This window comes from Mustela putorius, unplaced genomic scaffold (genome assembly GCF_011764305.1).
Source record: "Mustela putorius furo isolate JIRA1106 unplaced genomic scaffold, ASM1176430v1.1 tig00000139_pilon_pilon_pilon, whole genome shotgun sequence".
NCBI lineage: Eukaryota > Metazoa > Chordata > Mammalia > Carnivora > Mustelidae > Mustela > Mustela putorius.
Window position 1 is genome coordinate 10,527,451 of NW_025421293.1, and position 26,449 is coordinate 10,553,899.

Below are 26,449 nucleotides of genomic sequence, written 5' to 3' on the forward strand. Positions count from 1 at the left end.
GTTGAAAGTTCTCATTATTGAAAAACTCGGAATGGGTGGCCCTCTGGAACAGTGGGTTTATTTTCAGCTCCTTTTCAATGCTTTTCTTATTAGTGAAGGAATCGCTGTCTGACACTGTCTGAGGCTGTGACTCAGAAGCATTCGGAAGTCCTGTGTGCTCACACACAGAGGCCAGCAAAGGTGGTGTTGCTTCGTCGTTAGATGCCTTCCGGTGTGGGACTGGCCACATTCCAGTAAATTCTGCTTTCACGGATTGGAAAGCACAGACTTGGCGGTTCTATTAAAATAGTCCAGTTATAGCTTGGTTATGTTAGCTTGGTTTTTGTAAAGGTGATTTTGGTTCAAGAAGGAAGGCTAAGCAAGGGTGTTTATCTTCTTCCCCACCTGAGAGTACAATTATGTTTGAGTCTGTAAAGACCTAGAAATGGTGGCGTGCGAGCACCGGGCGGAGGTGAACCTCAGTGTGAGGGATTCGTCTCTCCCTGGAAGGCAGGAAGGGGGTGTAGGTGGGGTGCTGATGGATGAAGTCCGGCCAAGGAGGAGTGGGGGGGTGCACTAAGGCAAGAGCCTGCCTGCCCCCACAGAAGCCCAGAGAAGCCCCCAGCTTAGAGATAGCACCTAAGGAGTCCGGAGTAGGAGGCGAGCTTGGAAGGAAAGGGAGTGAGTGTTGCATATAAACCAGCCAGACACCCCTTTTCCATCCTCACATACTCACAGGCAACCAAGCACCTATTCCTGGGTGAAAGTCAAGCCTCTTTTTTTTTTCCCCCGGGATTATAACCTGAGCCAAAGGCAGACCCTTCCAGGCGTCCCTCAAGGGTCATTTTAAAGGAAAACAATCTGGGGAGCCAGAGCGTGGCCAGCTTGGGTGTGCACAGCTGAGAGTAAGTGCTGATTGCGGGAGCCCGGTGACTGCTGCCCTCGTCCTGCCCCAGAGCAGGGCCTCCCTCCCTGGTCAGCCATGCATTCCCTTGTTCTTTAGTGTGCATGGAAAAACAAAACTAGATCTTGAGAGAAACAAAAGTTTGTCTGCCAACAGAGAGAATGTCTAAAAATTAGCATCTGCAGAGATTAAAGAAGTGTATCTATAGAATCGGAGCAGGACGACCTAAGAGTCAGGGCTAGAATAAACTTAGGGTAATTGAAAACATTAAACATTTTTTATTTATTGGGGCAAGATATACATAGCATAAAATTTGTCATTTTAACCATTTTTAAGTATATGGTTCAGTACATACACAGTGTTGGACAAACTTACCACTGTTTCCAGAACTCATCTTCACCCAAAATTCTGTACCCATTAAAAATAACGCTTCAGTCCCTGTCCCCTGAAAATATGCTTGTTGACACGAGAACTTCATTAGAAGGTTAAAGATAAGTTGCCCTGCTTTGAATGTAAGATAACATGACAAGACATAAAAAATATGGAGAAAATCATTGAACACTACATCAAAAACCAGTGATGTACTATATGTGGGCTATTTGAATTTAAATTTAAAAAATAATAATTCCTTTAAAAAGCAAAAATTTTTAAAATAAATAAAATACAAAAAAAAAAAAGAGAGAGGGATCTCCACATCTGATTCACAGAAAGTTGAAGGAGAGGAAATTAGTCGAGTGTATTATGAGGACATATCTAGCTGAAGAGGAACACATCTCCCAGATTGAAAAGGCCCACTGAATGTCTCACGCAGTGAATCAAAAAGACCCACTCCAGTCCACTCAGTGGGCAGTTTCAGAAATACATAAAGAGAAGATCCCAGAAGCTTCCAGAAGGAAAATCAGGTCATCTGTAAATAAAATCGGCATGAGCAGCCTTTTCTTTACAGGCAGCAGATACTAGGTGACAAGGGAAGGAAGACTTTCAAAGTTCGAGAGAGAGGGATTTTCAGTGTGGAATTCTTTGCCAAGCGCAACTGTCCCATCGCAGGTGAGATCGAAGAGAGGGGTGTTAATGGCGGAAAGTCTCAGGAAGGTTACCCCATGTGTCTGGTCTAAGGGGTTTGCGTGGGTTTGTACGTCAGAACCAGTGAGGAAACCAAGAACGAGAATACCTCAGAATCCACACCCGTGGCCCGGACACTTGAGAACAGGAAGAAGGCGGCTTGCGGTGATTGAGCTCTGAGTCTGTGGTGGGGGTTAGCACCTCGGGGATTTCTGCGGTGGAACAGAGAAATGGGGGTTCTCTTCTGGGTGCAGGGGCCCCAGAACAAATAGATGTTACATTCATAAAATAGTACGACTGCAAGCTTTGATTAAATGTTGGGTGTTCTAAGGAATGGCCCAAGAGGAGAGAGTCCCAGGGAAGATGTAGAGACGGTCTGAAAATGAACCGTAACTGGGGTAGGGAAAAGCCCACGTCTCTAGCAAGTGAAAATCATTCTCTGAATGACTCGGTAATGATTCCGAACTCCAGTGGAAGAAATATCCTGGTACTCTCTGTTGTTTATTGGATTTCTGATCTTAAGAGTCAATCAAAAGGTAGAATTTTAAATGGGATGATGGCATCACCGTTATTTTAAAAAGTTAGCTTTTTTCCAAAACAGCTTTGTTGAGACAGAGTTCACATACTGTATAATTAGCCCAATTAAAGTATTCGGTTCAGTGGTTTCTCACTGCAAAGTGTAGGACTCCTCAAGACCACTCTTGCTTCTGACACACGCTGCTAGCTCAGGGGCCCCCAAGACAACCCAGGAGTTCACTAGAGGTGCTTGCAGGACTCAGAGAAGCTGGCCTGCTCCCACTCACGGTTTATTACAGCAGAGGAGTGCAAATGAAAGATGGCCCAGGAAGGAGATACTCGGGGCAGGACCCGGGAGTCACCAGGCCTGGGCTTGCCCCCTCCCGGTGGAGCTGTGCAGACAGCACAGGGCCTGTTTCTCCCAGCAGGGACGTGTTACATGTGCGGAGTCTTACCATCCAGGGCAGCTCTCTCGAGCCTTGACATCCAGAGTTTTGACTGGGCCTTGGCCTTGCAGACACAGCTGATTGCCGGCATCCCTGGCCTTAGTCGCCAGCTCTCTGGAACTCTGCTGATGCCACATGGGCTCGGGGCCAGAAGGATGTTGGCCTGTGGTTTTTCTCTCCTTCTGAAGTCATGGTCTGGTTTTGGTATCAGGCTACTACCGGCCTCAGGCTGGGTTGGGAAGTGTTTCCTCATCTCCTGTGTTTTGGAAGAGTTTGTGAAGGATTGCTGTTAATTCTTTGAATAATTGGTCACTGTGAAGCCACCTACATCTGGGCTTTTCTTTGTTGGAAACCTTCCCATGATGAAAGAGTGTCTGTCCTCGTTCTAGGTCTTACTGTCTGTCTCTTGAGTTGTTTCAGTTGTTTGTGTCTTACTGGGAATTTGTTCTGCTTGTTCTTCGGTGGTTCGTTTATAATTTTTTGTAGTAGTACAGCCTTAAAATCCTTTCCCTCTCATAAAACAGTAATGGTGGCTCCTCTTTCTTTTCTTTTCTTTTTTTTTTTTTTTAAGATTTTATTTATTTATTTGACAGCCAGAAATCACAAGTAGGCAGAGAGGCAGGCAGAGAGAGAGAGGAAGGGAAGCAGACTCCCTGCTGAGCAGAGAGCCCGATGCGGGGCTCGATCCCAGGACCCTGAGACCATGACCTGAGCCGAAGGCAGAGGCTTTAACCCACTGAGCCACCCAGGCGCCCCAGTGGCTCCTCTTTAATCCCTCATTTTAGTGATTTGTATCTCCTCTCCTTTTCACTGTGTATTTTTTGTGTTTCCTCTCCTTTAGTTTTGCTCTTTTTAGAGAACCAGCTTCTGATATTGATTTATTTCATATTTTTGCTCTGTTCTCTATTTCATTTACTTCTGCTTTGATCTTTGATATCTTCTTCCTTCTCTTGCTTTAGGTTTAGTTTGCTCTTCTCTTTTCCAAGGCCTGAGGATGGAAGTTTAAATTCTTGATTTTGAGATCTTCCTTATTTTTCATGTATGTGTTGATGGCTCTGAAGTAAAGACTGACGCTGTTGATTCTCAGATTTCGTGGATGTTCTTAAACATTCCTCCATCTGCTCTCTGCCCTTCGGACAGTTTCCCTCTGGAAATTTAAAGTATTGTGTTGGGTTTTTTGTTTGTTTGTTTGTTTGTTTTTTAAGGTTTTATTTATTTACTTGACACACAGATAGAGATCACACGTAGGCAGAGAGGCAGGCAGAGAGAGGGGGAAGCAGGCTCCCTGCTGAGCAGAGAGCCTGATGTGGGGCTCAGTCCCAGGACCCTGAGATCATGACCCGAGCCGAAGGCAGAGGCTTAACCCACTGAGCCACCCAAGCGCCCCTAAAGTATTGTTTTTTATAATTTTCTTTAATTAGGGTGTTTGAGGATTCTGTGGAGCTTGTCATGCCACCATTATGAACAGGCTCCCAAGTCCTGGTCCTCCGTAGACAGCCGGTGACCTGTGTCTGGAGATGTGATGTGGCGTCTGAGAGGAGCACGTAGTTAGGGGAGCAGGGTAGAGCAGGACTGTGTGTCTGCTGATGGTCACCGGGGAAGTGATGGCCTGCAGGGTTCGTTATGCTATTTTGTGTGCTTTTCTATGTATTGGAAATTCTTCAGGTTTTTAAACAGGGACTCGAAAGGCACATTTTAAAAAAACAACCTGTAAGGAGTTACACATGCAGCTGCTGGCAGGAAACCCTGTAGATGATAGACAGACGGGGGTGGGGCTTCCGTGTGGAGGGGCGCCGTGAAACACCGCGTCGCTCAAGTCACAAGGAGGCCAGAGGCCACTCACCTCCACAAGGTAGCACCTCGGAAAGCAGAGCCGGTGGTCTCAGATGTCCTGATATCTCAGCAGAGGCTGGAAGTTGGAATCTTCATAGGAAACTAGTGGGCATCTAAGGCAGAGTTACAGACAAAGAGACACATAGTGGATGGAACTTGCCTGTGAGCCACCAATGTTGCCACCTGTTTATAAGCGGGTGAGAGTTATGATTCACTTACAGAATAGCGCACGAGTGCTTGAGTATGCCCGTGCGAAAACCGTTACGGCTGCCGAGGCTGAGAGGGGGATGTGGGGACAGGTGCAGGGATGGGGGACAGGGCTAAGTGTGCTCGTACGAAAAGCAGCCATCCAGGAGCTTGTCCCTGCGACTGTGGTGTGAGAAGTGGGCCATTTGGGGCTGTAGGGTCACCCTTGGGGAACCTGGAGAGGCTCTAAGCAGCGGGGAGGAAAAGGAAGGCCGATGAGGAACTTCATCACTGTTGGGATTCAGCGTGCCACCTGAAGGCCACAGTGGTAGAGCCACGGTCTCTAAAACGGTTCCGGTGGCTGCCCACAGGGACGGGCCTCAGGAGTTCAGTGGCTTTTTCTCCGAAGGCCATATGTTCTGTGAGACTTTTTGCCACTGTGCAGTGTATGCAGTAATACATTTAACCATGTCTGGTTATTTGATTTATGGTTACTGTAGCCAGGGTCACGGTGCAGCATTCGCTATCATGAAAGGGGAGACAAGGGGACATTGATCTTCTGGGGCGTTTTAACTGTGTTCATGGAAACTTTCAAAGATACACAAAAATAGACTAGAAGAATGAATCCCCAGGCGCCCATCACACAGCTTAATTTAACGAACAGCATGCTTATCTTTCATCTGTTTTCCCTGTGTGGTTTTTATTTTATTTTATTTTTTTGCTTGCACATGTTAGATCATGTCATTTCACTTGCAGAGGCTTCAATTTGCATCTCTAATGAGGGCATCTGTTTTCACCTAACCACCGTGTTATTAGCACACCTGGCAGCATAAACACTTTCCTTAATGTTCTTTGCTCTGTAGTCCATATCCAGATCTCTCCAGTTGACTAAAAAATATCTTGACCAAGTGATTCAAGTCAAAATTCAAGGAGAGCCTCTGCACTGGGTCATCGAATTTCTTTTTTATGCCGTTTTGTAATCCTTGGTTTGTTTTCTCTCCCCAGGCCATGAGTGCAGCTGTGTGCTTTATGATCGATGGTAGGTACACACCTGTGTCCGACTTCAGCCCGCGTAGATAAGCCTTCTCTCTTTACGCTTTGCTGTGCTCTGTCCTTAAACAGTAAACATGTTGTCATAGAGGTTCTATTAAGCACAGCTCCCCTCTGTGAGCTCTGCTAGAAAACTAGCTCTGTCTCATATTTTTAAAGTGCTGGCCTACCTGCTTCCTAGCAGCTGGCCCTGGGCACCTTTCTAAGCCTCCCTCCCTGTGAAGTGATAACAGGAGTACCTTTTTCAAAGGGGGCTTCGGGGGTTAAATCGGGTCATGTTTGTAAAGCACCAAAGGGCTGCTGGCCCCTGAGTACTGTGTGGTGTGTGTTAGATACTTGACCTTCTTCGGCCAACTTACCACCCCACGGGGTGTGCTTAAATTGACATTCACAGTGAGATAGGTCTTCGACTCTTGTACACCTTAACTATAACTAACTTCGACTCTCCTGTTTCTCTTCTCTTTGGGAGGACAGGGAGAGCCTGTCATTTAATTGTTTTATTTTCCCAATCAGTAAAGTTTTCATTGGCATACTGTAATTAAGACCGTTAGATGAATACTGACCTTTTCAACACAAAGAATTCTAAAACTTACTGGTATTTTTTAAATTACTTGTTAGCCTCTGTACAGCCCACGTTGGATTTTTGCCGAAGACTGGACAGCATTGTTGGGCCGCAGCTCACAGTGCTGGCATCTGACATTTGTGAGCAGTTTAACATCAACAAAAGAATGTCTGGGTTTGTACTTCACTTCGTGTTTACTTTCTAGCATTTAACTGGTTTGGGAAGAAGAAGGGTCGTTTTTACTTAAGCAAATGGATGGTCATATCATTTGTGTTTTCTCTGACTCCGGAGAACAAACGTGCAGCTCAGTCCTGTCTGAAAAGCTCCCTGGGGAACTGGGCAACAGTTCCTGAGCTTTTCTGCTCCAAGATGATGGTGGGGGCCAGGTCTTCTGTGAATATATTCCCTCAGCCCACCCCTGACTGTGGCGTCAGGAATGGGGTGGGGTGTACTAGCCGTGCCTGCGGGCTGCACCCCGTGAGAGCCACCTCACATCCCACTGGACCAGCCCAGACTGTAAATTCACATTGGCCGTGGCGATCGGCAGGGCTTTGCCTCGTGTAGACAGAAAGCACCTCGCCTGTTGTACATACGTGTGTGGTGGAGAGTTGGCCGTGCTGTAGGCCATTAGGGCGTTGGGCCAGAATCTGGTGCCTTGAAAGACGCTAGCTCCAGGCATGTATTGGGAGACTCCGGTTAAACTCATTTTGGTTCTAAGAACACTGGGAAGTCATTGAACCTCTTTCTATTCTCTTCCCAACGTAAAGTCATACACCGTAAAGATTAAGCGAGCACATGGGAATTCGAGAAACAAAAGCCCTCTTTATATGGACTTCCTGTATGTTTGAGAAGTTACTAACTTGTATGAATTTTTGTATAACCAGTGTTCATAGTGGCCCCGTGCTGTGTGTATACGGTCTTCCAGAAGCCCCAGCCTGTAGAGAGGACACACACAGGGTCCGGGTGTTAGTCCGTATAGGTTTTGTATCTGCATGTGGATTGCTACTGTCAACAGCTTACTTCCCATCGGAAAAGATTAAGCCAAGAACTGAACGTGCCTGACCACTTTGCATCTTGAGGTTTAATTTTTTTAATTCAGTTTAATTAACATACAGTGTATTATTAGTTTCAGGGTAGAATTTAGTGACTCATCGGTTGCACGTAACACCCAGTGCTCCTTCAAGTGCCCTCCTTAATGCCCATCCCTCAGGTACCCCACCCCCGACCCCCCTTCCCTGCGGCAACCCTCAGTTTGTTTTCTAGATTTCAGCATCTCTGTGGTTTGTCTCTCGAGGTGTCATTTTTTCACCATGAAACTGTCAGATTTTCATTTCTGAAGAAAGCATGAGTGAGTCAGATCTGTTTGGTATCATGCAAGTTATAAACTGCTGAGTGGAGAGAGAGAAAGTCTAGTAAGTTCCCTGCTTTCCCAACCTGCCCCCCCCCGGGAGATTGCTGGACGTGTTAACCATTCTGCCAGTGCTTTCTGGGGACGTGACGGATTTTCACGAGCTCAACGGCGAATACCTGAGGAAGTCTTGCTTGTAAGAGACCTCCTATTCTGCAAAAGTCAACTCTCCTCAGGATTGTACAGAAGTCATGTCACGTATTTCTCATTTTTTTAAACTTTGGTTTTATTGTTTTTTATAATATACAAGTTTGGGATTTATATACTTCATTTAGTAGTCACTTCTTCTAGATTTCTACCTTTGGATCATACTCATGGCTTTCTACCCTGATATCATAAATCTATGCCATTTTTATCTCTGGTACTTTTAGGGTTTTGTCTTCCGTGTTTCAATCTTTAATTCACCTGGGATTTTCAAGGGCTAGAAGAAGGGCTCTGAGATTTGTTTTTTCCCCAAAAAACAATAGTTTGAAGAAAGGAGAGGGCCATGGACATTAACAATCTAATTTCACTAGGAAGAAGTTTTCTCTCTGATATTTTATTATGGAAATTTGCAAACAGGAAGGTGGAAAAAATGACACCATGAACACACACACAACCCCCGCCCCCTTAGATTCTGTACTTAACTCTTGGCTCTCTATGGTCTAGCACAGCTCCATCGCGGGGGACAGTTACTGGTAACCGAACTGCTGTGTAGTATCCGTGGCCCCTGAAAGATGGACACCTGGAAAACTTGATGGTAGAACACACAACTTAGGGCAGTGCCAAGAACCGAGGCTCTAGAGGCATAGTTGGTTTTGTCTTTGAAAGTTGACCTTAAGTGCTCTCACCGCATCTGAGATTTTATATGTAACAGTGGCCTCGCTTGCCAAGCTGTTAAGTATCAGCTGACCAGAGGAAAATGCTCTTTAGTACAAAAGATAATGTGCTTTTCTTCTGGAAATCCTGACTCAGGTCAAACCATTTTATACTCCAGTCCTAGGACCTCCAAGACTCACATCCCAGCTCCTGCCCGCATTGCTGAGGGGTGAGGGGTACTGTATGTGGCAGCCATCCCCGTCCTGACCCCGGAGGTGAGCGCCAGGATCCTGGTGCCCAGCTGTTCTGTTAGCTTCAGCCCTCAGTGGACACCAGCTGTAGGGCTGACTCGGGGCATAAAGTTGAGTGTTGAATCCATATGCTTAAGCTGCAGTTCTTTTAATTGTTCCTTTGAAAGTTGAGGTCACCCCTTTAAAGAATGGCGTGAAGTAGATTCATTGGTCTTTTGTTTCTATTACGTGTGTGACACTTTGATTTTTTTCTACTCAAGGACTTGGCAATTCAATTATTTTAAATCTTTTTTCTTTTTTTGAGTGTAATTTATAATTTTTATAATTATTTATATTTTTAATTTACTTATATTTTTCTATTATTTATAATTTATTTATAATTAATTATAATTAATTTTTTAAACATTTATTTGAGAGAGAGAGAGAGAGCAGGAACAGGTGGAGAGGGAGAAGCAGACTCCCCTCTGAGCAGGGAGCCCAATGCGGGACTTGATCCCAGGACCCTGAGATCATGGCCTGAGCCAGAGGCAGATGCTTAACTGAGCCACCCAGGCACTCCTGTGTCCTTAGTTTTTGAATTCAGAAATATAAATATTGGAAATCTTCTCTCATTTAGCTTGTATCTTTTTAGACTTGTACACATAGAAAAACAGTGACATATACACAGTGTTCTTTATGGATGGGTTTCTTAAACTATTGTGCTGTAATTCTGTACCTTTTAAAAAATACATGGCAGGGGGGCTCCTGGTGGCTCAGTTGTTAAAGTGTCTGCCTTCGGCTCAGGTCATGATCCCAGGGTCCTTGGCTCAGGCCTCAAACTGGGCTCCCTGCTGAGCGGGAAGCCTGGCTTCTCCCTTTCCCGCTCCCTCTGCTTGTGTTCCTTCTCTTGCTCTCTCTGTCAAATAAGTAAAATCTATAGGAAAAAAAATATATGGCATGAACGTCATTTTAAGCCAATAAATTTGGATCTGCCTCTCCTCTTTCAGGGCTTCACGTACTTAATTGGATAGATGTGCTCTGTTCGTTGAATCATTGTGGCATTCGCTGGGAAGTCTGGTTCTACCCATTAGCATTAAAATAGCTCTGTATTAAGCAATCTGGTGCGTATGTGCACTCATCCTCTTAGGAGATGTCCCTAGCATAGAGTTCTGGGGCAAAGGGAATGTGCAGTGACAATGTGGTCACCTCCCACAGGAGCCACTCAGTTCTTTGTGGTGTGTCTTGACATCTGCTAGGAGACATCGAGGTTGGCATTTCTGTCTCTTTCACGTACTGCCTGTCCTTGTCCATTGGCTCTTCCCACTCAAGTGCTTTTATCTTTGCTTTTACGTCCATGTTCTTCAGTCATGCCACGTATTTTTTTGAGTTTGGTTTTACTATTTTTGGTAACATGTCTGGGATTTATATGTAATCCATTTTATTAGGCATCTCCTTTAGATTTCTCTTTTCACTGGCCTACGTACAGTTTTCTATCCCAACATCATTTTTTAAAATGCCATTTTCATCTGTGGTACTTTTATGGTTTTATCTTCTGTGTCTCGGTCTAATTCACCTGGAATTTTTAAGGGCTAGAGGACGGGTTCTAATTTAAAACTTCCCCTCCCATATCGATAGTTTTCTGAATCTGAGACATTTGTTTCTGTTTCTTTCGCATATTCCCACTCACTAGCCGCTTTGAATGCTGAATTTTGGAAAGGTGTGAGGAGGAGGAGGAAGTATGAAGTTACTGAAAAGGGAGACTCTTTCCTGGGAGCAATCTGTGTAATCCTTTTTTTTTTTTTTTTAATTTTTTTTATTTGACAGACAGAGATCACAAGTAGACAGAATCAGACAGAGAGAGAGTGGGGAAGCAGGCTCCCCGCTGAGCAGAGAGCCCGATGCAGGGCTCAATCCCAGGACCTTGAGATCATGACCTGAGCCGAAGGCATAGGCTTAACCCACTGAGCCACCCAGACACTCCTGTGTAATCCTTTTTTATCAGTCACTTTGAATATATTCATAAACCAGCCCAGTTGCTTGGGAGGTTGACGGTGCTAGGATTTCTAGCGAGGAGCACACCCACTGACGGAAGGTTGGTAACGACGAGGCTCAGGACGGGATGCCAGGCAGAAGGGAAGCGAGAAGGGATGGGTTTGCCCGGCTGGCATGCAGAGGGAGAGCAGGGGCGGGGAGCCTTCCTTCCAGGGTGGAGTTCACGTGCATAGTCCAAGGGCTCAGCTGTGCCCTACTTCCTGATTACCCTAGACATGCGAAGGAGCAAGAGCTGTACTGTGTACAGTCTATGCGCTGGTCAAATCAGGATCTTATTTTTCAGTTCAGTTTGGTAAGTGAGGAATAGCCATCCTCACCTAGAAGCCACGTGTGTGGCAACCTAAGCCGTCTGGAGCAAGGCCCAGAACAAGTAAAGCCACCAGATGGTCTCGGTGCTCCCAGCCAGCCATTGACGTCTGCAGGGAACCTCCACAGGCAGTCAAGTGCCTGCTGAACCGCGGATTTCCTCCATCGGTCCAAGCCTTTCCTGGCACGCTCTTGGAGTTTGGGTGGGTTTTCATATACCTGGTCCTTAAACACTGACGTCTCCGGCAGCTCAGTTAAACCGAAGCTGTTTCCTCATGGGGCCCCTCCCTGTGACTCTGCCAATCACAGGTACTTGGGTTTTCAGCCGATTGTAGAAAGAAGAGGCAAAGGTATGGGAAGCTGAGAGAAAGCAGAAAGTCCTCTCCAAAACAGCCACTTAAGACAGGCCCCACCTTTCCGTGTTCTTTGAGGATATCGTTACTGTGCTAGAATATTTTAAGCCAAACTTCGTAACAGATTGTCAAGAAGGATTCTGTATTTCCCTGCGTGCAGTGTATTTTCTGTTGACGTAGTTAACTGTATTTAGCATGTTCTTTTTTTAAGGAGGCAGGAAATTTGCATTTCTGTGTTTAGAGAAAAAAAATGCTTTGGTGTTTAAGAGGAATCCGTTTCCAGTCTTTGGAAAAGATACCAGGTGAATGTGGCTGCTACTCCTTCAAAATTTGCACACTGTTTGTTAGATGTTACGTTTGATAGAATCAGTAAGCCTGTAGGATGAACATTATCCTTGCTGTTTTTACTGTGATCTGGTCTCTCCTTTTTCTTTCATTAAGAGGACAGTAGTGGAAAAGCAAGTAGCCGTTTTTCTATTCCTGTTTTTACACCCTCCTCGTGGAAGGCAGAGTGGAAAAAGGCCACAGTGGTCCTTGTCTTAACTACTGGATAGCATTTGCCAAATGTAAATTTCCATCAGGGGTACAAAAGAAATAATTTAAATCTTCTTAGAAGAGTTTCTTACATACTCTAAATGAGGGAAAGAGGAAGGCCACAGCAAGTGTTTTGGGGTGACACAGAACAGCCAGGACTGTAAGCGTGATTGCGGCTGGGTAGAAGTTTGCCCGGACAATGAAATTCCCAACTCTTTCCAGATGTCTTTTAAATGTTCCATCTTTCCAAACAGTGTTTCTTGTAGTTACACTTGCTTTTCTTAGTTTTAGGAGCTTACTAAAAACATATTCTGGTTTTGTTAAGAATTCTCTTTTCATTCTCCTGGACACTAAGCCTTCCACATTCTTTCTTTGCCTAGATGTAAAGTATTACAGTAGTAACCCACTTTTCCAGAGGTCGGATTTCCGGTACCCTCAGCCCACCAGAACATGGCTGCTAACCCTGAAGTAAGCAGAGAAGCTTCTGAGACCCCCAGTGGCAGGGCTGCTCAGGCTGGCACCACACCCCAGAGTATAACACGCGAGGGTGCAGGGAGGGCGGGAGGCCCCGGGAGCTGTGGCCTCACTGTCGGGGCTGTGGCCTCACTGTCGGGGCTGTGGCCTCACTGTCGGGGCTGTGGCCTCACTGTCGGGGCTGTGGCCTCACTGTCGGAGCGGCTTCCTCCAGAGTCCAGACTCGGACCTGGGAGGTGGTGTGGTAGCCTTGACCAATCTTTTCGAATAATAGACGACCTATTCCAATTAAAATATTCATTATGCTTCAGCAGAAAAGCCTAAGAAGCCTTAGAACAGTCTCTCCCTCGCGAGTGGTGAAAGCTTTGTTACAGGAGTAAGCTTCCATTCTGTGGCAGTTTACATCCAGGGAGCGTGTTCATTCCGCAGCCCCGTGGGATCACGGAGCCACGACTCTTCCTGAAACGGGTCAGCACACAACTTCTGCAAAGGGCCACATGATACGCATTTCAGATTTTGTGGGCACACGTGTTGCAAGTGCTCCACTGTCCTTGAAGTGTGGAAGTGGCCACAGGCCGTATATGAACGCATGGGTGTGGCCATGGGCCACTAAAGCTTTATTTAGAAGAATGGACACTTTTGCGCCCCAGGGCCACTAGTCGTTTGCTGACCTGTCTGCTGGAAGACAGGTGGCCTGTGTGTAGTTTGCATCTGTTTTTAAAAATTCAAAACGCAGAGTATAATCAAGTGATTGCCGTTTCTAAAGCATTATTATTGAGAAAATCCTCACAAAAACGGTTATAATATTGGTTTTTCAAAAAGATAAACTTGAGCTTTCTGGAAAATTCCATCATATTGAATACTTCACGGTTATCAAATAAGTTACTAGTGAACAAGGAGCCTATTACATCTTAACTGAGATTCTTGATTTGAAGGCCCAGCCATCGAAAATACAAGGTCTTAGCCACATGGATTTAAGGTTTTAACAATGTAGTGCTATTGTTTGGATAATTATTCTCTGAGAAATGTTACCATTTTAATGACATGTTTTCATAGGTCTGAAAAAGAACCCCAGTTCAAGTTTATCTACTTCAACCATATGAATTTAGCCGAGAAGAGTACAATTCACATGAGGAAAACACCTAGTGTATCACTTACTTCCGTGCATCCGGATTTAATGAAGATTCTGGGCGACATCAACAGTGATTTTACTAGGTAATTCTGACAACTTCTCAACTTGGGCGTTCCCTTTCTAAGGAGAGAAGCAGCCCTGAAGGAATCCTCTTCAAAGTGGAGTGGCCCAGAGCCACCTCAGAGGGTCCCCCTTCCGAAGAGATCAGGAGGCCCGAGAGTCACTGGTCACTTGCACGTGACTCCCCACAGTTTCCAAGTGACTGGTTTCCAGTCTCTGGTCTTAAGAGTAGATGTGTCTTTTTGCTCCAGCTAACCCTGTAACAAACTTGCCTTTTGGAACTCCTGTCTTGCAGAGTGGATGAGGACGAAGAAGTCATCGTGAAGGCGATGAGTGATTACTGGGTTGTCGGGAAGAAGTCTGACCAGCGGGAGCTGTATGTTATTCTGAATCAAAAAAACGCAAACCTGATTGAAGTCAACGGTAAGTAGGCTTTGGTACTTGCGTGCTCTCCATTTGGGGTGCCTGGAAGCCTGCTAGGGAGCGAGTCATGATGGTGTGGATGTGAGCAGATGCCTGTCGCTTAAAGGAAACCGTGATTTGATCCATTTTGTGTTATTCTATTGCAAAGTTCCTTGAAAAAGTGTGTGAAAGACTTCCCTGTGTTACAGATTTGGCAGTGGCCAAAGGAAAATTTTCTATAACACTAAAAATAAGAATCCCATGGGTTTATTCATTGTATGTAAAAATGTCCACTTTTTGGGGCACCTGGGTGGCCCAATGGGTTAAGGCCTCTGCCTTCGGCTCGGGTCATGATCTCAGGGTCCTGGGATCGAGTCCCGCGTCGGGCTCTCTGCTCTGCGGGGAACCTGCTTCCTCCTCTCTCTATACCTGCCTCTCTGCCTACTTGTGATCTCTGTCAAATAAATAAATAAAATCTTTTAAAAAAATAAAAATAAAAATGTCCACTTTTATTCCTGGTGATAAAGAAACAACCCTAGGCGGAGCCATCAGGTTCACTGGGCAGGTCAAGCCCCCACCCCCCCACTCCCCACGCACCCCCACCTTCCAGCCCTTGCGGTCTGGTCCCAGGCCAGCGCATTGTGTCTGATCCTGACAGCTGCTTGAGCTGGCCGAGAGGGCAGTGTCCCCTTCACTGCCTGGGGCTCCCTGGCTGCTCTGCTCCCGAGGGCGGGTTGGGGCAATGGTAGGTAGGAGAAGAGTTGGTGTGTGGTTTCATTTTCTGCACAAATCTGCTAGGACACAGGACATTTTTCTCTTCCTAGTACTTGTAGCAAGAGTCATGTGCATTAGCAACAGGCACCTGGCGCAGGGGTGACTGGGAGTCATGGTGACGCCCCCTCTGGGAAGCACCGGAGCCCCGGCCGACGTGGCGGCTCGGGTCCCTGGAGGGTTGCATCAGAGTGCTCGGCGGTCCCCCAGCCCGTGGGTGTGTCAGGGGCCTGCGCCTCCCCAGGCCCGGAGGAGGCATGCCGTGTGCCACAGCACTGAGGTCTTGGGGCACATAGGGCTTTGTTGTCCTTTCTCTTGGTTGATGAACGCTTCTGACCTAGGCCTTGGAGGGGAAAGGTCAGAAAATGGGGACATTTCTTCCCAGCTGTGTTCCAGAAGAGTTGAAAGTACTAATGTGTAGCCTGTAGCCTTTGAAGTGAAAACCTGTTTCTCACCTCCCTGTTTTCTGTTTTGTTTTTTCTTTTTTTTTCTTTTTTTGCAGAAGAGGTAAAGAAACTCTGTGCAACGCAGTTCAATAACATATTCTTCTTGGATTGACCCATAATGGCTCGCCGGAACATCTTTTCCTAAAAAACAACTCAGCAGGCGTTTTGTTTACCACTGCAGGTTCTCGGTCATATTACTGACTGAATTAATGACAATAGTAAAGCAATACTTGCTTTGAAGAATCAAATTTCTACTCAGTCTGATGATCCGCTGGGGTTTTTAGATTTTAAATATTTATGTGGAAATAATTAAGGTAGTCGGCTACATCTCTTTCATTCCATTCTTTTGACATTATGTGAATATTTTACTGGAAAATAAGACGAATAAATTGTTAAGGTTTTTAAAATTCTGGTCTGGCTGTGAGTCTCTCAGCTGTTGCTAGCTTGGGGACCACTCCATCCCACGGGCCCCGGGCTTGCCCTTGGGGCTACTCTGGCGGCTACAGTTTCCCAGAGTTCGGGTCTCTTCCCGGTCAGTGGAGCTGCAGTGGCGAACCCGGAGCATTTGGCCAAAATAATGGCTAAACTTGGTTTTTCTCTTGAGTACTAAGGTGATTTCTAGACCACGTACACTATAGAGGACTGAACGGAAGTGCTCCAGTGTGCAGTGTGGTCTAAACGTCCAGCGTTCTTGATATGTCGCGTAGAAGCCCGGAGTGGCCACAACTGCTTGTGTCCTCACAGCGGAGATGTCGCCTGGCTGGAATTTTTGTTGCCACTCTCGTGTCTTCTGTAACTTTCTCTTTCCATTATGAAATCCTGAATCCCTCTTAACCCGCAAGTTACCTGAGACTGTGTTTCCGGCGATAGAAGGCGTTCTGTGTCGTGGCTTCGTTGCTGACTTACCAGTTGCAGCACAGTTAGATCATGGTCTCAGGTGTATCCTTTGAATTTGTTTTTTTCAACTGAAAATGCAGGCCGTATTTATTCGGTACTGCAGTCTTGTTTCTGTGTATTCAGACTTCTCAGTTTCCTTGCTTAAATTATCCTTACCATGTGTTTGTCTTTTTGACTGGTTTCCTCCTTGTAATTCTGCTGGCTTTTGCGAGGCCATCCTGTAAGGTGTTTATGAATAATGCATCTTTCGGGGGGTTGGTCCTTTTATTATTATTTCTGGTTTTATCCCTATTCAGTTGTTTGCTTTTAATCTTGTTCTTTTTAAATTTTTTATTTTTTTATTCTTATTTTTTTAAGTTTTTTTTTTTAAAGATTTTATTTATCTGACAGAAATCACAAGTAGGCAGAGAGAAAGAGGAAGGGAAGCAGGCTCCCCACTGAGCAGAGATCCTGACACGGAGCTTGATCCGAGGACCCGGAGATCATGACCTGAGCCGAAGGCAGAGGCTTTAACCCACTGAGCCACCCAAGGCGCCCCTATTTTTTAAAGATTTTATTGATTCATTTGACAGAGGGAGACCTCAAGTAGGCAGAGAGAGAGAGAGGAGGAAGCAGGCTCCCTGCTGAGCAGAGAGCCTGATGCGGGGCTCCATCCCAGGACCCTGAGATCATGACCTGAGCCAAAGGCAGAGCCTTTAACCCACTGAGCCACCCAGGCACCCCTAAATTTTTTATTTTTTTTTTTTAGAGAGAGAGACAGAGGAGGCAGGAGGTGGAGGGTAAGAGGGAGAGAGGGAGTGAGAATCTTAAGCAGGCTCCACACTCAGCAGTGGAGCTTGAGGCCAGGCTCAATCTCTTGACCCTTGAGATCACGACCTGAGCCAAAACCAAGAGTCCAATGCTTCACTGACTGAGCCACCCTGGCGCCTCTAAACTCTGTTTTTCTAATAGCGCTTACTAGTCCAGTCCTCTCGATTAGATTCTCCTGGTACATCTTTTTTCAGATCTTTATTTTTATCCTTTCTATCTGGTTTTAAGAAGTTTCCCTTGTAAAGAAGAACAGTGAAGTGAGTTTCGATTTTGAACCCTGTCTAATTATCTGGGGGCGTGGGCAGAGGAAGAGGGGGGGTCGAACCTGCTCACAATGGTGGGCTATACCGGTGCGCTACCCACTAGCTTTGGTGATTTCGGTTTCCAGCCTTTTTCTTTGTGTTTTCCCTTTCCCCAGCTTCATGTTGGATGATCATTTCCTTCCTTCCCCTAGTTTGGAAGCCACAGATTGTATTTTCATGCTTTTGGTGGTTATCCTTAAATTTAACACAGATTAACACAACATTTTCTAACACAGACATCACCCTTCCCTTACGGCACACCTATCTATCCCTCAGCCTTTCCGCCTTGGCCCTGCAGTGTTTGCTGCGCTGGGGAACTCCTGGGAGCTGGGGAGGAGAGGCTACGACACAGCACGGGAGGACAGGTATGATTTGGACACGGGGTGGTGACAGGCAAAGATGGTGATCCAGGCTCTGGCAGGGGGCCCTGAAGAAATGTTTAAATAAATCTGTCTTCTGGTGAGTTTTATCAGATTCTAAACTTTATCACCTGTACTATACTTTGATATATATACTTTATATATAAACAATACTTTATATAGTATATACTATAGCACACATGGGTATTAAATGCATGTGCCATATATATATATGCATGTGCCATATATATATATATATATATATATTTTTTTTTTTTTTTAATCATTCAGCTCCATTTTCAAAATGCAGGCGTTTCTGTGATTCCAGCACATAAGAAACATGAAATGCAGTGGCCCGGGCAGTGGTATTTCAAAGACACTATGACAAGAAGGAAGACACAATTTTATTGGTCAGGAAATGTGTTACTGTGCTTCCATCGTAAGCGCCTTTTACATCTGCATGTCCTTGGGGCTCGTAACCTCTACTTTTTCTTTTTCTTACTTGCGGCGGGCTTGCTGGATTGGGATACTGCCGTGTCCTCTTTGGGGGGGCTTGGTGTGAAACTCGAGGATGGGGCATCCACCGGTTCCTTGAGCACAGTGATGTCCACATCACATTCTGGTCTTTTGGCCTCTTCCTCTCTCAAGCTGTTCAGCCTAACACAAGAAGCAAACACAGGAAGGTACCTTTGATTTTTCCTTGCAATTTCAAAACCAGCTTTATGCTCTATTTCGTTTATGCCAAGTAGGCCATCCCTAGATTTCAACAGTTTCTGTAAGCAGAACTGTAAATTGTCCTCACTTTGCCTGATATACAAAGCGATGCCATGTCTGGACAGTCCAGAATAAAATTTTCATGTATCTAAAGTGATTTTTGAACCATTTTCCTCTGTAGCAACTTAGCAGCTAGTAAGTAGCCTTTTAAAATACTCATGGTCTTTGCCCCTACATATAGTTTAATGCTTCCTTCAACAGACCATCAGGCTCAATGTGTGTCTGCAAAGAGCAGGCTTTAGCACTCTGGCCAGATGTGACTGCACAGTTCTCGACCACGGTTCTAGAAAGGTGGGCGCTCAGCATGGGCAAGGCACTGTTTTAGACACGTCACAACATCCGCTCACTGAATCCTTGCAACAGCCTGATGTGGGGGATTATCTGCACGTACAGATGGGGAAACCAAGGCACTGAGTGGACCTTGCCCAGGGTCACCTACGTGCCAAGGGGCAGGGCTGGGATCCGAACCTAGTAGCCTCGCTCTGTGGCCCCTCGGTGCTTCTCTGTGTGTGCCCTGGGGCCCAGGTGTTCCCACCGCCCGGGAGAACCAGTGGTCCCAGGCAGGATTCTTCCCGCAGTTCCAGGTTCTCGGTGCCACCAAAGGAGCCGCCTCCCTGAGGAAGTTGTACACTTTTCATGAAAGCCTTTGGTCCCCGGCCACAGAGATGGGAAGGAAAGCTGGAGGAGAGGAGCCGGAAGGTTCTGTAAGTTACCTGGCTTCCAGCTCGTCGTTTTCCAGTTTCCTCTGTTGGGCCATGGCCGCCCGGTGCCGCCTGTTCTCCCTTATTTTCTGCTTGAGGATTTCTTCGTGTTTATGTGCGGGGAACAAGATATTCACAAAAAAGATGTACAAACTTGTGATCCACACAGCAAGTTTTTCCTTTTGTTCGTCCTTGGAGTTTTCTTTTCTCTCTGGAAGAAAGTTTAAAAAGGAGCCTGAAGACAATCCCGGTTCGGCCCCTTCCTGCCTTGTCTGAGCATTTTCAGCCCCTGGAAGATGAGGGGAGGCTGAAGGTCACCACCAAGGGCTTCCCTGACCACCTGAAACAAGGCAGGTGTCCGCGGACCAGACCTGTGATTGCCAGCACGCTGAGTCTCCTGATGTGTTCTAAACGGTGTAGGTATTTTGGTTTTCTAAAATTAAAACTAGAGAAAATTTGCATCTTGCATGTTTCACTGGGAGAAAAAAAAAAAGCCTCTTGGCTTTTGCATGCATTGTCTTTAAAGACCGTTTTCATTAAGAAAATAATGAAAGAGCATTTTTTTTTTAAGATTTTATTATTTAGAGAGTGAAGGCGAGCGGAGAAGGAGAGAGTCGCAAGCCAAATCCGCACTGAGCGAGCGTAGAGCCAAGCGCAGAGCTCGGTGTGGGACTCGATCCTCTTCTCTGAGGTCGTGACCTGGAGTCAGACGTTCAGCGGACTGAGCCACCCCGGCGCCCCGTGAAAGAGGATGTTTAACTCTTAATTGCAGAAGGCGGCAGGTAAAACTACTGCTTTGGTGAGTTGCTTCCCATCTACACGAGGGCCAACAGCTGTCCACATGGGAATGTGTTTAAGTAGCTGATTCTGGGCAGATAATGCTTTGAATAGTTCTGTAAGGTCAGTAAGCTCAGGGATCTCTCAAGACAGCGAGCGTTTATAGTGTGGGCCGCTCTGCTGCGTGCGGATGGGGAGGGGTGAGGACACGGGACGGGGATGACGGAAAGGTTTGGTGCCGCGAACAGTCCGCCTTCCCATCTCGGGAGCCACCGGACCGAGCACGGAGTGGAACGCTAATACGAAGAACCTTGAGGCCAATGCCAGACTTCACAAAGACTGAGGGAGACCTTCATCGGCACTTGCCACGTGAATTCGTAGGTTCTAGAATATCCTAGTCAGCCACGGCAGACTAGACTTGGGAGAATGTTGTGCGTGGAGGTAAGTGATGAATAACGACTCAGGGGGATGACTGACCCTCTAACAGGCTCTGGGCACCATGTCACAGGCAGGCCCAGCCTCTGCTTCAGAAGTAGCAGAGTGCGGTAGTTAAAAGCAGACAGGAGCCAAACAAGGTCCAGTCCAGGCTCAGCTCTGCCACTGACTAGCTGTGTAACCTGCGACTGAATATCTGTGCCTTGGTTTTCCCATCAAAAAGGGAACCATGGAGGGTCCCCCTCACAGAGGTGGTATGAAACCTAGATGATTTAACAGTAAACAGTGATACACTAGCGGTTTTCCCACAAGCCATGCTTGCTGAAGCAAATAATTATAAAACAAAAGGTCATGCACCAAATGTATCAGATGAAGAATGACCTGTATCGAGGTTACATGAATAACTCAATGAGACAATCCATTAAAAAAATTTTTTAGGGGTGCCTGGGTGGCTCAGTGGGTTAAAGCCTCTGCCTTCGGCTCAAATCATGATCTCAGGGTCCTGGGATCGAGCCCTGCATCTGGCTCTCTACTCGTCAGGGAGCCTGCTTCCTCCTTTCTCTCTGCCTGCCTCTGCCTACTTGTGATCTGTTATATAAATAAATAAAATCTTTAAAAAAAATTTTTGTTTTTTAAACACACAATTAAGTGTTGGAGAGGACATGGAAAGACCAGACCTTCTCATATATTACTGTTGGCAGATAGAATGGTCTGGCCAATTAGGAAAACAGCCTGGCTGTTTATATCACACAATTCCACTGCTAGATATCTATCCAAGAAAAGTGAAACTATGTCCACCATGCTTTGCATACCACTTTTCACTATTCCTGATCGTCCAAAGTGGGAAGAGCCCAGCTGTGCATCCCAACTGATGAAGAGATAAAATGTGGTTTATTCATACAATGGAACACGACTCAGCTATGCAAAGGAACAGAATAGAATACTAAGAGGTGTTATAGCATGAATGAATCCCAAAGTAATTACAAGTGAGAGAAGACATAAAATAAACAGGATTCCATTTATATGAAATGTCCAAGAAGAGGAAATGCAGGAAAAGAGGTCATTGGTGCCAGCTGGCCTGCAGCCCCGATGCGCCCCACCCACACAACAGTGGTGGGAGTGAGCGCTCACCGCCTGGGGGCCAGGGAGAGACCACAAACTCGAGTTTTAGCACCCACCCTGGGAAAGCAAAAGGGAGGCTGCCAGCACGCAGCCTGGTATATCACAGGATCAAGAGAGTAGAGACTTCAGGTGGAAAGACAGCAAGATGAGACTTGAAGGAACACAAACGATCTAAGAAACATGACACATCCGTGAGAGCACAATAAGCCCCCAGTAACTAGCCCAAAGGTATCATCGAAGTCTGTGACTGACCTGAGCATTCCTAATAGCCATTTAAAGGGCACTCAGAGCTACAAGCACACACGGAAGACAATCCTGTGAAATCAGGAAAACAACTTACGAACAAAAGGAGTTTATAACAAGATGGAAATCACAAAAAAACAAATTGTGGAGCCGAGGAATATAGTGCGTGAGATGAAAATGCAGGAGAACATCAACCACAGAATAGATCAAGCAGAAGAAAGTTTGTTTTTGTGGATTAAAAGACAGGAAGTTTTGAATTAGTATTGTTTAGGTTTCATTAACTTAGCATGGTTTAGGCTCTGGGGATTCAGCAGTGATCTTCCTGCCCAGGTGGTTTTTATGCCAGCACTGCCCCACCCCCACCCCTGCCACCATGTGGACAGGGCTGAGTAATGACCTAGGGCTTGGGGAAATGGAGGCAGCAGACAGAATGCTAGAGGGATTTTACCAGGAAAGGGGATAATATTAGAAGAAATATGAGGCACTCAAAAAGGGTTTTGTTGTTTTTAACTGAGCACCTTTAAAAACCATCTTACCCCCAATGCAAAAGTAAAATGGATTAAAGACCTAACCAGAAAATTCTTAGAAGAAAACACAGGTAGTAATTTCTCTGACATCAGCCCTAACAGTATTTTTCTAGATGTGTGTCTCAAGGTGAACAAAAGCAAAAATTAACTAATGGGACTACATTAGAATAAAAAGCCTTTACACAGTGAAGGAAACCATCACAACAAAAAGGCAACGTACAGAATGGGAAAAGATATTTGGGAATGATATGTCTGATAAGGGATTAATATCCAAAATATATAAAGAACTTAACACCAAAAACAATCCTATTAATAAATGGACAAGAGGACCTGAACACACAGTTTCCCAAAGACATACAGATGGCCAACAGACACGTGAAAAGATGCTCACTTAACATCAGAAATGCAAATCAAAACCACAGTGAGATACCGCCTACACCTTCAGAATGGCTCAAATCAAAAACACAAGAAATAACAAGGGTTGGGGACGACGTGGAGGAAAAGGATCTCTTGCGCACTGTTGTGGGAATGCAAACTGGTGCGGCCACTGTAGGAAATGGTAGGGAGGTTCCTCCAAAAGTTAAAATTACCATATGATTCAGTTGTTCCACTACTGGGTTATTTATCCAAGGAAAATGAAAACATTAATTTGAAAAGATAAATGCCCCATTGCAGCATTATTTACAAGAGCCAGATCTGGAAGCGACCCAAGTATCTCCCCATAGATGAATGGATGAAGGTTTGTCACACACGCATGTATATACACCTACAGGCAGACAAAGGAACGGTACTCGGCCACCAAAAATGATGAGATCTTGCCATTCGCAGGAACATGGATGGACCTAAAGTGTATAATGTTACGTGAAGTCAGAGAGACAAATACCATATGATTTCACGCGTACGTGGAATTTAAGAAAACTAATGAATAAACCAAGAAAAAGAGAGACAGATGCTTAAATACTGAGGACTGGTGGTTGCCGGAGATGTGAATGGGGGGGATGGGTGAAATTTTAAAAGGGGTTCAACACACTTAGCACACTTATCCCTATGAGCATAGACTAATGTATAAAATTGTTGAATCCTGTTATACACCTAAAACTAATATAACTCTATGTTAATTGTACTTTGATTTTTTTTTTTAAAGTGAATCAAACTCCTGAGCAATACAAGTCTGTTGTGTAAAGATACAGTCAACAATATCAGGCTCGAGAGACGGACATGCGGGGCCCACGCTGGAGGAACAGCTGTCCAAACAGACCAATTCAGCTTGGTAAGATCCTGCTTTTGAAAGTCGACTCCGGGACAAGTGGCATCACTAAGATGGTGACACAGGTTATGGCCTGATTTCACTCCCCCTTCAAAAGAAGAACCAACAACTCTTCATGGACAGGACACCACTGAGAAAATCCTAGAATACAGGGGTGAGGCTGAAGCACCCCCTTCACCGCAGAGAACGAAACAGCACTGGAAGGGTAAGAGGAACAGCTACATGCTGCCCACGTCCTCCCCGCTCCCCTCGGTGGGCACAGCTCCAAACTGAGGCCTGCCCTGAGCCAGTGGTCCCTCCAGTGGAAAAAGAGTCCAAAAGACACATCCAGCTCCCCCAATATTGTGGGTCTCTTCTTGGGGGGTCCCCACTCCAGTCTTTCCCCAGGGGAGTTGCTAGGGAATCTGGGAGCTGTAGCGCTGGGAGTTTGAGAGTGGCAGAAGGGGGACTTGCAACAATCCACACCGTGATGGTGGCAGACTGAGTGCCTACCTGCGGCACCCAAGGGGCAGCCCCCAAACAGTGTCTTTGCTCACCTACGGAACCAAGTTCGTGGTGAAATCTGACCAGGGAACTCCACAGGGTACAGAAGAGCTGTGCCATTGCAGGAGCCTGGTCAGCTCCCCTGCCCGGGAAGAGGAGCCGAGTCGTAGCCTGGCTTACAGCATCCTAGCAGAAAGGCAAGATCACCTGCAAGCTGCTTAATCCATCAACACTCAAGCAGAAAGTTTGGCAGCCAGTTCCGTGTAGGGGGGTTTCCACTCCTTTGCCCAAGCAGAGGAGCTGACTCATCACCCAACCCAGCGCTAAGTAAATCTCCCAACCCTGCTCAGGCAGGAAGCCTGCCCAGAACATTTGCAAAGCTGCACAGCCCTGCAGCATTTCAGCAGAGTCTGGTAGGCAGAGCTGACAGCCTGCAGAGCAAAGCCAGTGGCCCTGTTCAGCCAGGGAAAGTGGGAGCAAGGGTTGTTGGAGTCAAGACCTCAAACAAAGAGCATCAGCAGCCTTGGAGCAGTTTTCCCTCTCCACTCAGCCAAGGAAACGGATTCATAACGCTACTTCCTCCCCACCATCCCACCTCGCTGCTGGATACGGCCTTTAGCCCACCCCACAGCCCTGCGCTTGAGCAGAGAGCACAGCCTAGGACTTTCCTTGTCTGCAGAGCAAAACCAGCAACCTGTCGGGCCAGGGAATTCATTTCACACACTTGCCTGATTCAGGTACCCAAACAACAAGCCATGGAAGCCATGGGCCCTGTCCTGCTGCCCTGCTAGAGTAGGAAGCTAATTCATAGCCTCATCTACAGCTGAGTGTACTACCCAACCTGACCAGAACACCTAGGCAACCATGAAGCCTATCCTGTAGCCTAGTAGCTCTACGAACAACTAACAAAAGATCAGTAGGAAGTCCTTAGCTATCATTAATTCCTTTAAGTGTAAATGAAGATTGACTTCTCCAGTCAAAGGCATAGAATAGTTGAATGGATAAAAAGGTAAGATCCAACAATAAGCTGCCTACAAGGACTCACTTAACCTTAAAGACACATGTAGACTGAGCGTGAAAGGGTGGAAAAGATATTTCAAGCAAATGGTAATAAGACAACACAGACTATTTTTCTTAAAGATTTTATTTGAGAGAACAAGTGGGAAGGGCAGAGTAAGAGGGAGAAGCAAGCAGACTTTCCACTAAGCAAGGAGCCTGATGCGGCGGGACCCAGTCCCAGGACCCTGAGATCATGACCTGAGCCGACACTTAACTGACTGACACTTAACTCACTGAACCACCCAGGCATCCCAGATAACACATACTTTAAAAATAGAAAGAGACAAGGTCATTATATAATGATAAAGCAATCCATCCATCAAGAAGATACATTTATATTTACGCTGCTAACTTCAGGGTGCCTAACTAAAGCAAAAACTAACAGCAAAAAAAGAGAAATAAACAATATAATAATAGTTGGAAACTTTAATATCCCACTCCCAACAATGGATAGGTCATCCAGACAGATAAGGAAACAGATTTGATCAATGCTATATACCAAATGGACCTAACAGACATACACAGAACATTCTGACAGCAGAATATACATTCTTCTCAAGCACAAGTGGAACATTTTCTAGCATAGACCATACGTTAGACCACAAAGCAAGTCTTAGCAAATTCGAGACTGAAGTCCTCTTAAGTATCTTCTCTGACCGCCATGGTATAAAACTAGAAATCAATAACCAGAGGAAAACTGAAAAATTCACAAACATGGGGAAATGAACACTTTCCTGAACAACGAATGGATCAAAGAAGAAATTAAAGGGGAAGTGTAAAAGTATCCGGAAATAAACTGAGGGTTACAGAAGGGAGAGGGAATGAAGGGACATGGTAACTGGGTGATGGGTATTAAAGAGGACATGTATTGTGGTAAGCACTGGGGGTTATATGCAACTAATGAATCACTGAAATACATCAAAAACTAATGATGTGGGGTGCCTGGGTGGCTCAGTGGGTTAAGCCTCTGCCTTCAGCTCAGGTCATGATCTCAGGGTCCTGGGATCGAGTCCCGCATCAGGCTCTCTGCTCAGCGGGGAGCCTGCTTCCCCCTCTCTGCCTACTTGTGATCTCTCTCTGTTAAATAAATAAAATCTTTAAAGAAAAAAAAAACTAATGATGTATTGTATGTTGGGGAATTGAACATAATAAAAAAAATCTTGAGAAAAATGAAAATAGAACACAATAT

At 45.8% G+C, this 26,449-nt stretch overlaps 2 protein-coding genes and 1 long non-coding RNA gene across 6 annotated transcripts in view; 2 read left to right on the forward strand and 1 right to left on the reverse strand.

Annotated features, from left to right (window-relative positions):
• Positions 1–15,645, forward strand: part of CCZ1 (CCZ1 homolog, vacuolar protein trafficking and biogenesis associated) — a 30,704-nt gene extending 15,059 nt beyond the window's left edge. The window contains exons 11-15 of the mRNA XM_045075118.1: positions 5,932–5,965; positions 6,595–6,712; positions 13,750–13,908; positions 14,181–14,308; positions 15,561–15,645. Coding sequence (XP_044931053.1) covers positions 5,932–5,965; positions 6,595–6,712; positions 13,750–13,908; positions 14,181–14,308; positions 15,561–15,616 — 495 coding nt within the window. The 3' untranslated portion in view covers positions 15,617–15,645. The remainder of the gene's footprint in view (positions 1–5,931; positions 5,966–6,594; positions 6,713–13,749; positions 13,909–14,180; positions 14,309–15,560) is intronic.
• A 1,513-nt stretch (positions 15,646–17,158) lies between these two features.
• Positions 17,159–25,446, forward strand: LOC106003956. The gene is made up of 4 exons (XR_001176749.2): positions 17,159–17,878; positions 18,164–19,763; positions 19,919–20,129; positions 23,596–25,446. It is a non-coding gene; the product is annotated as an uncharacterized LOC106003956 (long non-coding RNA).
• LOC101674498 (radial spoke head 10 homolog B) overlaps positions 18,255–26,449 on the reverse strand; it is a 50,763-nt gene continuing 42,568 nt past the window's right edge. For all 4 annotated transcript variants that reach the window (XM_004774967.3, XM_045075117.1, XM_004774966.3 and 1 more), the window contains 2 exons: positions 19,360–19,558; positions 18,255–18,529 (listed from right to left, as the gene is read on the reverse strand). In XM_004774967.3, coding sequence (XP_004775024.1) covers positions 18,355–18,529; positions 19,360–19,558 — 374 coding nt within the window. In that variant the 3' untranslated portion in view covers positions 18,255–18,354. The remainder of the gene's footprint in view (positions 18,530–19,359; positions 19,559–26,449) is intronic.